Genomic DNA, 13,569 nt, shown 5'->3' with positions numbered 1-13,569 from the left:
CTTACCTGGTAATTTGTGTTCTTGTACTGAAGTCAAGAGACCTCATTGAGCGCAGAACTTCAATGCACCCCAAGTACTGCAAGAGGAAAATAAACGTAAATTATAAGCCAGGAAACTGAGATGAAAAGGCAGTTAATACCAAAAACAAGGGCATTTACAGAAGTCATATACATTTCCCAAATTATATTTATTCTATATTCTATATTCTATAGTAAGGCTATGCTCTTTTTCTCTAAAAGCTGTAACTCACACCCATAAGAAAATACCTTGAGTGCTTATATTGGCATTTTGTACTCAACTTTTCTAAAAATCATTTGTATATTCACTTTATTTATTAGTGCATTTTTAACAACTTTTATTGAGGCATAACTTGCATGCAAAAAATGCAGAATTCTTAAATGCATAATTCAATGATTGTTTTAACATACATGTGCCCTGAAAGCAATATCAGATCCCAACATCATATAGCTAACCCTGCATCAAGTTTCTAGAGGTGTATGATGTTAAACAACGAATGAAAATACCATATGACCAACAATCTCACCACACATCTTAACTTGGTTATTTAATAAATATATATTGGGCTCTGTGAATAGACTATAGATTTATTTCCCAAAGGTACTTTCCTTTGGTTTCCAGAAAATCCTCCTCTGCATTATTTAACCTACATTATCAGGAATTCAATTTTATACCTCTGTACTTAACAACTAAATTTTGATCAGATCCACACTTGTTAATTTATACATGTATGTAATATATGGGCAGAATTAAAGTTATAAAGAACTAGCATGGTAGAGATACAGTATTTGTATTTCAAAGCACTGGATTAGAGGGTACAGATATTTTACACCAATGCCTTTACATTTAGACTTAGTAAAAAGAGACCTCTCAATGTGGTGCAGAAAGACTGCATTTGAATTATTCAGAACACGTAAATTTGAGCCTGATTCTATCGTATCTTGTTATAGGATTTTAAGCAAAACTTTACACTTCTCTGAGCCTAAGTTTCTACATTCATTAAATGTGAATACTACTACAATCATCTCAGAGTCGTGTGGAAAACACAACCACCAGTGTCTCAGATGTACAGGGAATTCACCACCAGCAGCATCGTAGAGTTACATGAAAATAACTACCAAGGCAGAGTTGTATGATTTCCACGTCTACCATCCCAGAGTTATATTAATACTATCACCAACCTCAGACTTAGGTGGAAACCATCTGTGGTGGTTTGAAGCTGTCTGTACCCCCAGAAAAGCATGTTTTTAATTTGAACCATTCCTGTGGGTATGGGCCCATTGTAAGTAGGCCCTTCTGATGAGGCTACTTCAGTTAAGGTGTGGCCCATCTCATTCAGGATGGGTCTTCATTCTCTTACTCGAGTCCTTTATAAGGGAATGAACTTCAGACAGAGAGACAGAAAGCCATGGAAGCAAGAAACTGAAATTAATGAAACCCCAAAGAGAAGGAATAGACCAGAAGATGTGCCAGTGCCTTGCCATGTGGCAGAGGAACCAAGGATCACTGGAAGCTGGTCTTCAGGAAGAAAGAATTGTCTTGATGATGCCTCGATCTGGACATTTTCACAGCCTCAAAACTGTAAGCAAACAAATTCCCATTGTTTAAGTCAATCCATTTCATGGTTCTTGCTGGAGCAGCCAAAGAAACTAAACTACCACTTAACCCTGCCTTTCCAGAGTTTGATGGCAACTGTGAGCAATGTCACAAAGTTATTTGAATCACAGATCTGTGGAAACCAATGTCAGCACTGACACTTATGGCCATATCCAGCAGTAATATCACACCTTCCTATGCAAAGCACCAGCACCATCGCAGAGTTGTATGAATGCCACAGCCACAAACATTCTTGAGCTCCAACACCACCTAGGCGGCAGAGCAATCCGAATACTTTCTCCATCATCCCAGAAATACGTCTACTGCAACCACCGCCATTTTATATCTCTAATGTCAAGAGTTATTAATGACCATGATCAACTCGCCAGAAGTTCCAAGGTGCAGAATTATGTACACACTGCTACCACCTCACAGAGTTATATAAATGCCAGCATCTCTACTGGAGCAGAGTACATGATTCCCATGCTCATCATTGCAGAGTTAGGTGACTACAACCATCCCCATTACATTTTTATGTAAATACTACAACCAACAACCTCACCAACACCATATCCGACATCACAGAGGGTGATGTGAATAACAGGCCAATGTCACAGAGTATGTGAATGCCCCAGCACCATCACAGAGATACATGGAAACCACCACCACCACGCCACAGGGCTCTATGGAATCCACCAAGCCACAGGGCTATCTGGAAACCACCACAAAGCCACAGAGCAATATGGAACCACTACTACCAAGCCACAGATTTGCATGGGTACCTTGACCACAGTCACAGAATTATAGGGATACCATCAGCATCAACGTCAGAATTATGTGGATACCACCAAATCATGAAGTGATAAAACTACTACCACCAACACTGCAGAATTATGTAAATTGCACAACCAATGCAGCATTCATTATGTAAATCCCACATTCACACTGGCAGAAACATTTCAAGACCACCCAAGACCATGGAAGATTCTATAAATGCCACCTCTAGTGCTGCTGTCACCATGACCACCCACAGAGCTAACTGAATCCCACACCACACCAATGGCATGAATTATGTCAACTACATGATTGATGCCACAAAACAATGTGTCTGCTGCAGCCATCATCACAGGATTATGGGGCCAGCACCACCCATAGTTTTGCAACCATGTGACTACTCCCACGACCACCCTGGTAGAGTTCCGTGCATACCACGTCCACCTATGTTCCAGAGTTTTGTGAGTACCACGTTGTCTTCCTCTGTTTTCTGGGAATGCCACCAACACCATCACCAAGTTATGTGGTTACCACCATACTACAGTCCCAGAATTATTTCAAGAACACCATCACCATAGCAGAGTCATTGGAAGTCACAGGCAAAAATGCTGCAATGATTGTAAATTTAAAAAAAAATTTTTTAATTTAATTTTATTTATTTAATTATTTTTTTCTTAAAGTTAATAGATCACACAAAACATTATATTAAAAAACATAAGAGGTTCCCATATACCTCACTCCCCATCCCCCCACCCCCAACATTTTTTATAGTATTCTTTTGAAGATACATAGATCACAAAAAATGTTACATTAAAAAATATAAGAGGTTCCCATAAATCCCACACCCCACACACCCCACTCCTCCCACATCAACAACCTCTTTCATCATTGTGGCACATTCATTGCATTTGGTGAATACATTTTGGAGCACTGCTGCACCACATGAATAATAGTTTATATTGTAGTTTACACTCTCCTCCAGTACATTCAGTGGGTTATTGCAGGATATATAATGTCCAGCATCTGTCCCTGCAATATTGTTTAGGACAACTACAAGTCATGGAAATGCCCTCACATCACATCTCTTCTTCCCTCTCCCTGCCTTCAGCAACTACCATGGCCACTTTCTCCACATCAATACTACAATTTCTTCCATTACTAGTCACAATAGCTCTATAGTAGAATATCGGTAAGTCCACTCTAATCCATATTTTATTCCTCCATCCTGTCGACCCTGGGATGGTGATGTCCATTCCTCCACCTCTATATCAAGAGGGGGCTTAGATCCCACGTGGATGATGCATGCAATTCTCCTGCTTGCAGTTGTAGGCACTCACGGTTCCCTGGTGTGGTAGTTTACCATCTTCACCTCCCTGTTAGGTGACCTGGGTAAGTCCAACAAACCAGAGGGTAGGAGTTGCAACTCTGCTGAGGCTCAGGGCCCAGCTGGCACAAGGCCAGTCCAGAGATTCAAGACTACTGAGTATACACCAACCAAGTTTTAAAATATTTTTCATTTTTTAATACCCCAATTTATTTTTACTTTATTTTAGCTTTTCTAAATTAGTATGTATTCTATTTCTAATCTTTAAACATATCACTACTATTTCATTTTCCTATTAATTGAATTTGGCAATATATTAGGCTTCATTTTTTAAGATGTTTTGGACCACAGAGAGGTTCAATCATGGCAGGGGAGGAATGCTGGTGTGGGGTGTTATTGATGGGAGGGGGCACATGGTTGGGAGGGAGTTCTCCAGGGCATGTATATAGGGTACATAAAAATGTTCAGATATATGTTGGTTATTTTCATAGTAGTTACAGTTACAAATGACAGCTGAGGGAGTGCTGAGTTCCTACCCAAGGGAGTTCTGTCACATTCCCCAATGGAACAGCAACAATCCCCCAAGTGCAACAGCAAAGATCAATGAAGAAGGATGGTCCAATGATGAGCCCTTGATACTGATGACTATGCTTATGAGCCTGTGCACCTGAAATATGAACTAGGCCTAGAGCTGCAGGGTGCCTGAGAGTTACCTCCTGAGAGCCTCCATGTTGCTCAAATGTGGCCACTCTAGAAGCCAAACTCAGCAGGTAAAAGCATTACCTTCCCCAGAGCATGGAACATGAATCCCTGGGATAAGCCTCCCTGGTGTTGAGGGATTACTACCAATCACAAACTAGTGATGAAACTAGAAAGGGAACTTGAATAAAAGGGTTAACTCAGACCAGCAGAATATCTCAGCTTACGTGTAGGATCATGTGTTAAAAACTACTTTTTGACCTTGATTAATGATTGTAAATTAAACCTTGATCTTTTACATAGTTGTGTGAATACCACACCCACTATCATCACAAGGTTATATGGAGAACATGACTGTCATTATAGTGATGTGAATATCACCGCCACCAATGTAGTCATTACATGACTACCATTACTTCCTAAAAGTTACTGAAGAAAATGTACTCATGACAAATCACCTTGTAAATTATTCTCCCCCTCTCTCTGTCTCTCTCTGTCTCTCAACAGACATAAGCATGTTATTATTCCTATAGTGATGAATGGGAAAAAATGGAATAAAGAGAAGATGGTGTGATAATTTGGAGCTGTGAACCCTAGAAAATCAAGCTCTAAAACTTAATCCATTCCTGTGGGTCAGAACCCATTGTAAGTGGAAACTTTTGAGGTGGTTATATTAGCTGAGTGTCCAATCTCATTCAGGATGGGCCTTAATCATATTACTGGAATCTTTTAAAAGTGGAATGAAATTCAAACAGAGAGAGAAAGTAAAGTCACAGGAAGCAAGAAGATGACACTCAATGGAACCTGGAACCTGAAAGAGAAGGGAGAGACCAGGAGAGGCTGCCACATGCCTTGCATGTGATAGAGGAACCCAGGACCAAAGATCACCAGCAGCCAGTCCCATCTTTAGGAGGGAAGCATCACCTTGATGACACTTCATTTGGACTTTCTCTAAGATTTATTTATTTATTTAATCCCACCCCCCACCCCCCGGGTTGTCTGTTCTCTGTGTCTATTTGTTGTGTCTTGTTTCTTTGTCCACTTCTGTTGTCGTCAGCGGCATGGGAAGTGTGGGCAGCGCCATTCCTGGGCAGGCTGCACTTTTTCTTTCGCGCAGGGCGGCTCTCCTGATGGGTGCACTCCTTGCGCGTGGGGCTCCCCTACGCGGGGGACACTCCTGCGTGGCACAGCACTCCTTGCGCGCATCAGCACTGCACATGGGCCAGCTCCACACGGGTCAAGGAGGGCCGGGGTTTCAACCACGGACCTCCCATGCGGTAGACGGACGCCCTAACCACTGGGCCAAGTCCTTTTTCCCTGGACTTTCTCTTAACCTCAGAACTGCGAGCTAATAAATCCCCCGTTGTTTAAGCCAACCTATTGGGTGACATTTGCTTCAGCAGTCAAGGAAAACCAATACAGATGGTAAAGTGTTAAAAAGTAGAACAGTAGGGAGAAATGAGAGAAAGAAACTGGAGAGAATGAGAAAGGAAAAAGTATGTGGGAAAACTCCAGATTATTGGGGAAATGCAAACATAAGCCCCTCTGTTCATTTGTGGAACAGTAACAGGTGAAAGTCTGTTTTTTCTTTAAGATGCTCAAGTTTTTCCTATAACTTCTTTTGTAGAGAGGTAAGTGAAAGTAAAAATAACATGTTTCCAACCCAAACACTCAGTGGAAAGAAAAACTAAGGCAGAGATCTGAAGAAATGGGATAAGGCTGTTTGATATGTAAACTGCGTCCTTGTTTCAGAGTAAAATGGAAGTAAATATAAAGACTCCACAGGGAGACAAAAGCTGGGATGTAGCCTTCACATAACAGGCAGGGACTGCAGAGCTCTGAATTATAGTGTGATGGTCAGGTTCATGTGTCAACTCGGCCAGGCAGTGGTGCCCAGTTGTTTGATCAAGGAAGCTCTGGGCTAATTGTAATACAAGGGCATTTCATGGACTTCAATCACCAGTGAGTTGCTTGCATAGATGACTGGTTACATCTACAATCATCTGAGGAGATTGCCATCAGCAATGAGTGACATATCAGCCAATTAGTTGAAGGAGAAGTGATTTCAGCATTCAGAGAGAGAATCATCATCTCTCCTTCAGACTGCCAGGGTCTCCTGGAGAATTCAACAAGGTCCTTCATCTGAGTCTCTGGCTTATGGCCTGCCCTACAGAATTTGGACTTGTGTATCCCCACCATAGCATGAGACAATTTTATAAAATCTCATGCCATTTACAGATGTCTCCTGTCAGCTCTGTTTCCTTCAAAAACCCTCATATATATAGGAAGAAGTGCTGCCACTATGTGGTTTTGGACAAGTTACTTAACCCCTCTGTGTAAAATGATGGCAGAGCTTCCTTCCAGATTAAATTTTTTGTTGGCTTTTGAATTGTCTGGAGTGTGGGGATGGTCTTCTCTTCCAGAAAACTAGTTTCCCTGTGTAGCTGTGGAAAGTTAGACTATTCTTGAGGTGATGTTTCCATTTTCATTGTCCTCCGAAAAATAACTTTTTAATATAACTTAACCCAATTGTAACAAAAGGAAATAATTCAAGACCTATAAAGAAAATATGGAACATCTCTTTCCATACTTCCCTCTTATGCCACCACTGGAGTAGGCATTACCCCATTCTTCCCAACTTCCAAGAAAAGGGTACTTCCTTGATTTCCTGGAGGTAATTTGTGGCCACACGATTAGCCTTTGCTGTTGAAATGTGGGTGGCAAGTGATGTGGGCCAGAGAACGTGATTGTGGGAGCAAGATTTCTAGCATTTACTTCCTCTTGCCTCCTCAGTGGTGTTGGTCCCAGTGAGGAAGTCTCGCTCAGCCTGGTCCCAATGAGAGTGATGTCAGCCTGTTGCCTCCACAGCCAAGCAGAGGGCTGGAAGCATGAGCAAGCCATAATCCACTGTTGCTTTAAGCCAGTAAGACCTTAGCATAGCTTGTTAACAAAGCATCCCCTGGTCTTCCCAACTGATACAAAAGCCATGAGGTAGCCAAGTTAAACCTGCTGAGACTTTTTCCATACTTTTATGCTTACACAATCGTTCCTTAACATATGTACACATGTATGTTATATAGGAGATCTGGTCTCTTTAAAATAAAAATACAATCATTTTCTATGCCTTACTCTGCAATTTGCTTCTTTTGACATAATGATATATCTGCACCTCTCCAGCTTTCTCCCCTCTCTCAACTCCATGGGGACTATATAGCTACTCCCATGTGTATATATGTATGGACATATGGACATACGTGTGTATGATATTCCACATATATAATTTATCTACCATTTCCCTCTTAATATATATTCTGGTGATTTCTCATCATTTAGGTCCCCATAAACAGTCATAGAGCAAAACTCCTTGCACATACACCCTAATCACTGGAAGGAGATTAATTTTTGACAGATGTTCCTGGATTGCTCTCCAAAGAGTTGTAACAACTTGTCCTCCCACCATTGAAGTACAAGCCAGTTTATTTCCTTCTGCCCTCCACTGCACTACGTAGTATCACTCATCTGTCTTCTGATGATGTCTACATTTTACCTAACAAAAATCATCACTGCTTTTGCAATCAATTGTCTTTGTCATTTTCTCTGTGAATTCTGAGTGTCCTGTCTTGCCTGCCCTGAAGGTCATCCTGACCCTGAGTTCTTATACTTCCTGGATTTTAGCTTAACAGTATTTACCTACTTATTTATTGTCTACTTATTATTTAGTTAAATATTTTATTTGATAGCCTTCATTTTGTTCTTTAATCTATTTGGAACTTACTGATCTATACAGGATATGGTATGAGTTCTAATATTTAGCCTCCAGATGGGCTATTATTTAGGCAGCCCCACTTATTAAATAATTCATCTGTTTTTTCCTGAACTGATGTGCCAGCTTTGTGCATATAAAGTCCCACTGGTGTGTGAACCTTTTCTTAAAATCAATTACATTACACTATGTTTGTCACCTCCTGCATATCTTATAAGTACTTTCCCTTGAGAACTTCCAAATCATGTTGTGAAGTCCCCTACACCTCAACAACTATTTGGACTGGTCGGAATTTCATAGTATCTTGAGAAGAACTGAAATTTGTTATTGAATCTTTTCATCCATAAACATGAGAGATACCACTATTTGTCAGGTATTATTTTCTGCCTTTAATAAGACCGCATGGCTTCTTTTATATATGCCCTCTACTTTTATTCTTCAATGTATTGCAAGGCATTTTTTTTTAAGTTTTGGACACTGTGATGGTGGTTTTACGTGTCCACTTGGCTAAGCTGTATAGTACCTAGTTATTTAATCAAACTCTACTCTAGGTGCTGTTGTGAAGTTATTCTGTAGATATGGTTAACATCTACAATCAGTTGATTTTAAGTAAAGGAGATTACCCTCAGTCATGTGGGTGGGCCTCATTCAAACAGTTAAACGATCTTACAAGCAAAAACTGAGATTTCCCAGAGAAGGAGAAATTCTGCCTCAAGACTACACCACCTACTTGTCTTTGAGTTTTCACCCTGCCAGCTTCCATACAGATTTCAGACTTGCCAAACCCATAATTACATGAGTCAATTCCTTGAAATAAGTCTCTTTATAATATGATATGAGATATGATATGATTAATATATAATATGATACACTATAAATATGCACATTTGTGTGTCTTGGTTCTGTTTCCCTGAAGAACCCTGACTAACACAACCACCATTGGGAAAGAGAGAAAGTATGACTTTGCATTCCCTGGACACCTGGTTTTTGCTTAGCAGAGGGAAAATCTTGATTTGGGATACAAACAGAACACTCATCCAATGTGTTCGAGAGAAGAGTACAAAGTTAAAAAAAAATTCTTGAGAGCTGGATAATGGAGCTCAGAAAATTTCCCGTAACCAAGTTCAAAGCACCAAAGTGACTGCATTACAAAAGAAAGTGTGAAGTCTTGAAGGATAGATCAAGAGGTTCCTGCATGTGCCTCACAGGAATTCCTGAAAAAGAACAGAGAAAAGAGAAGAAATGTTCAAGAATTAATAGACCAAAATACTTGGTGATGGAGAGAGACAGAAGTGTTCATGTCTTCTTGGATTCCCAGAAGAAACATCCCCATGTGGATCTTATGTTTAGATGGACACATGGTGACTTAATTTTAGGACAAAAGGATCAAAAGAGAAATACTCTGAAGCATCCAGTGGGCGGAAAAAAACAAATTACTTACAAAGAAAGGAGATATGGAGTAATGTTAGAGCCCTTTTTCGCTACCAATACATGAAGACAAATAATGTCTTCAAAAGTACTGAGCCAAGGGGAGTAGATATGGCTCAAGCAGTTGGGTGCCCACCTCCTGCATGGGAGGTCCTGGGTTCAGTTCCCAGTGCCTCCTAAAGAAGACAAAAGGACATTGCAAGGAGCAGAAGCCGCAACCCCACAACCAGTAGATGCTGCAACCAGCAGGGAGCAGATGTGGCTTAAGCGGCTGAGCACTTGCCTCCCACACAGAAGGTCCTGGGTTCAGTTCCCAGTGCCTCCTAAAGACGGGCAGACACAGTGAGCAGACAATGAGCAGACAGAAAGGGAGCCATGGGGGGGGCCAGTATGATTAAAAAATGCTTACTTGGGTGATAATATAATGTTTCAAAAGTGACTCAGGAAAATAAAATTTCTTTAAAATAAAAATCAAGTCAACTAGTTCAAACATTAAAAAAAAGCACTGAGCCAAGAATCTTATATCCCAAACTAGCATTCCAGTAGGAGGGCAGAGCAAGGGCTCAGAAAGCTAACCACCTACAGATGCTATCCGAAAGAACTATTCCAGAGAAACAATGAATACCAAAAAGAGGAGAACATGGGCTACATAAAACAATGATAAAAAAAGAGTCAACAGAACTTATAGGTATGCTTTACACCTTTAGAATTTTTTGAAGCATAATTTTAAATATATATATATATATATTTGTGTGTGTGCAATTATTTTGAACTAAAATCTCAAAGAAATCTCAACATGGATGATAGGAGACAGATAAAAAGGATAGGAGAAGGAAAAGAATACTAAAGACTATTGTCTGTTTTGGAGGTAGGTGTAGAACTGATTAAATTCTATGTCATAGTAGGAAACTATATATTTGTTGTAAAATACAGTTGTGGTAGTTTGGAGATGTGTGCCCAAGAAAAACCATGTTCTTAAACTTAATCCATTCCTGTGGGTGTGAACACATTGTAAGTAGGACATTTTGATGAGGCTCCTGCAGTTAAGGTGTGGACCAGCCCAAACAAGATGGGTCCTAATCCTATTACTGGAGTCCTTTATAAGTAGAATGAAATTCAGACAGAGAGAAAGCCATGGGAAGCAAAAAGCTGAAGGTCAAAGGGACCCCGAAGAGAAGGGAGTGGTCAGGACAGGCTGCCATGTGCACTGCCATGTGACAGAGGAGTCCAGAGCAAATGACATAAATATGATTAAACGGCAAGTAAAAGACTGTGAAAATTGAAATAAATATAACAATGAAAAATCATACCCAGAGTGCTCTAAGTTTCTATGATCATTAAAGAAGTCCATCAACTCAATAGAAAATATGGGTGAACTATTGAAACAGCAAATTCACAAAAAAAGAAAGACAAGTGGCCAATATGCATCTGAAAAGAGTAGTGACCAGAGAAATTAAAATAACACCAAAAGAGATATCATCTTTCACCCAGAAGGATAGCCAAATTGAGTAACGATGCAAGAAAACGGGCCCTCTCTCCTATAATTAAGGAGGGTGAAAATTGGTAAAAGCTTCTTGGAATACTATTTGGAACTTAATCTTATGGATATTCAAAATATACTTTCTTTGACCCAGTACTTTTATTTCTTTTTTTAAGATTTATTTTTTTATTTTTTATTTCTCTCCCCTTCCCCACCCCCAGTTGTCTGTTCTCTGTGTCTATTTGCTGCGTGTTCTTCTTTGTCCGCTTCTGTTGTTGTCAGCAGCACAGGAATCTGTGTTTCTTTTTTGTTGCATCATCTTATTGTGTCAGCTCTCCGTGTGTGCGGCACCATTTCTGGGCAGGCTGCACTTTCTTTCCTTACAGGGTGCACTCCTTGCCCATGGAGCACCCCTACGCGGGGGACACCCCTGCGTGGCACGGCACTCCTTGTGCACATCAGCACTGTGCATGGGCCAGCTCCACACGGGTCAAGGAGGCCCAGGGTTTGAAATGCAGACCTCCCATGTGGTAAACAGATGCCCTAACCACTGGGCCAAGTCCGCTTCCCCAGTACTTTTATTTCTAAGCCTACTTGTCAAAAAAGACTCCCACATGTGCATGGAATTGCATGGGCAAAGATATTCACTGTTTCATTGCCTGTAAAGGGTGAAAATCTAAACACACCACCACCATCACCAAATGTTTGTCATTAAGTGAATAGTTAAACAAGTAAAGGGCACACCCAGAGTCTGATTCCAGGTGCAGCTATTTGTTAAATGATGCAAACTTAGAGTCTCCGAGAAACACCCTCACGTCTATCACGTTATACCGGTGAAAGCAAGTCACTGGTTTCGCCTCGGATCAAGGCGAGGGGACCACATCCACGTGTGGCTGCAAGGAGCCTTGAGTCAGGAGGGCAACTTACGGGGACATGGTCGCAGAGTCCACGCGGGCACAGAGGGGAGACGGGGGCAGGTGCTGCCTGTGGGGAGCAGAGCAAAAGCAAGAACAGTGAGGGCGTGGGATCTTTGATCTCGGAATATGTCTGTAGTGCTAAAATACTTCATAACAACAAGGCCTAGAGCAACATTGTGCCTGGGAATTTCCTCCTGTCAGCCTTCATGTTACTCAAATGTGGCCAGTCTCGAAGCCAAACTCAGCATGTAAATGCAATGCCTTCCCCCAGCGTGGGACATGACACCCGGGGATGAGCCTCCCTGGCAACGAGGGACCACTATCAACTACCAACTGATGATGCAACTGGAAAATGACCTTATACGGAAGGTTCAATGCGGATCAGCAGAATATCCATGTCTACATAAAATACCATGACTTTAAAATGCTGTTTGACCTAAAGTAAGGGGGAAATGGAAAGGAGAAATGAGTTTATATGGCTACGAGTTTCTAAAAAAGAGTCTGGAGGCTGGCAGAAGGTTTGCCCTCATGCACAACTGAGCAGAGTCAGAGAGACAGATAAAGCAGATACAACCCCCAGATATGGTTCCTTTGAGGGCTAAAGAGACCCATGGGAGTTATGGCCATGGCCGATGGGGTTAACTACCAGGGCAGATGGCCCCTCTTTGGAAATGGTGTTTATGTGTGATGAATCTGGACTCAGATGGGATCTCCCTTCATAAGACTTTCATGCTAATGAGCTGGAGGTGCAGTTAATGTTGGGGTTTAAGATATATTTAGGGGATTTGAATCTCTGGACTGACAATGTGATAGCCAGATCCTGAGCCTCAACAGACTCCAGCACCTACAATCTGATTTATTGGACTTACCACACTCAGCTAAGATGGAGTTGAAGAAGGACAACCACCACACCATGGAGCCTAGAGTGATTACAACTGAAAATGGGAGGATTGCATCCAGCATCCATGTGGAATCTGAGCCTCCTCTTGACATAGAGGTGCAATGGACACAACCAATCCAATGTCCACATAGAAGAGGTGGCATTGGATTGGGAAAAGTGGACATGGTGGACGAAGGGTATGGGGAAAGGCAGGAAGAGATGAGAGGTGGAGGCGTCTTTGGGACATGGAGCTGCCCTGGATGGTGCTTCAGAGGTAATCACCGGACATTGTAAATCCTCACAGGGCCCACTGGATGGAATGGAGGAGAGTATGGGCCATGATGTGAACCATTGTCTATGAGGTGCAGAGGTGCCCAAAGATGTACTTACCAAAACCAATGGATGTGTCATGATGATGGGAACGAGTGTTGTTGGGGGGGGAGAAGGGGGGTGGGGGGGTGGGGTTGAATGGGACCTCACATATATATTTTTAATGTAATATTATTACAAAGTCAATAAAAAAAATACTTCATAACAAGAATGTGTCCATGTATTACTTGTACAATTACAAAATAATATTTTTAAAGGTATATTCCCTACCTGCCTTAGCCCATCCCTGCCTCCCAAAAAGACCATGTTCAATAAAACTAGGGCTCTGCAGAACTGGCCACAGAGTGACTGCAGGAGATC

General features: G+C 41.4%; 1 protein-coding gene across 1 annotated transcript in view; it reads right to left on the bottom strand.

Annotated features, from left to right (window-relative positions):
• SHC3 (SHC adaptor protein 3) overlaps window positions 1–13,569 on the bottom strand; it is a 183,447-nt gene that overhangs the window by 129,397 nt on the left and 40,481 nt on the right. Inside the window, exon 3 of the mRNA XM_058301443.1 lies at window positions 6–76. Within this exon, the coding sequence (XP_058157426.1) occupies window positions 6–76 (71 nt within the window). The remainder of the gene's footprint in view (window positions 1–5; window positions 77–13,569) is intronic.

This window comes from Dasypus novemcinctus, chromosome 8, assembly GCF_030445035.2.
Source record: "Dasypus novemcinctus isolate mDasNov1 chromosome 8, mDasNov1.1.hap2, whole genome shotgun sequence".
Lineage (NCBI taxonomy): Eukaryota > Metazoa > Chordata > Mammalia > Cingulata > Dasypodidae > Dasypus > Dasypus novemcinctus.
The sequence above is the reverse complement of the archived record's forward strand: the minus strand, read 5'-3'. Positions and strand labels throughout refer to the sequence as shown.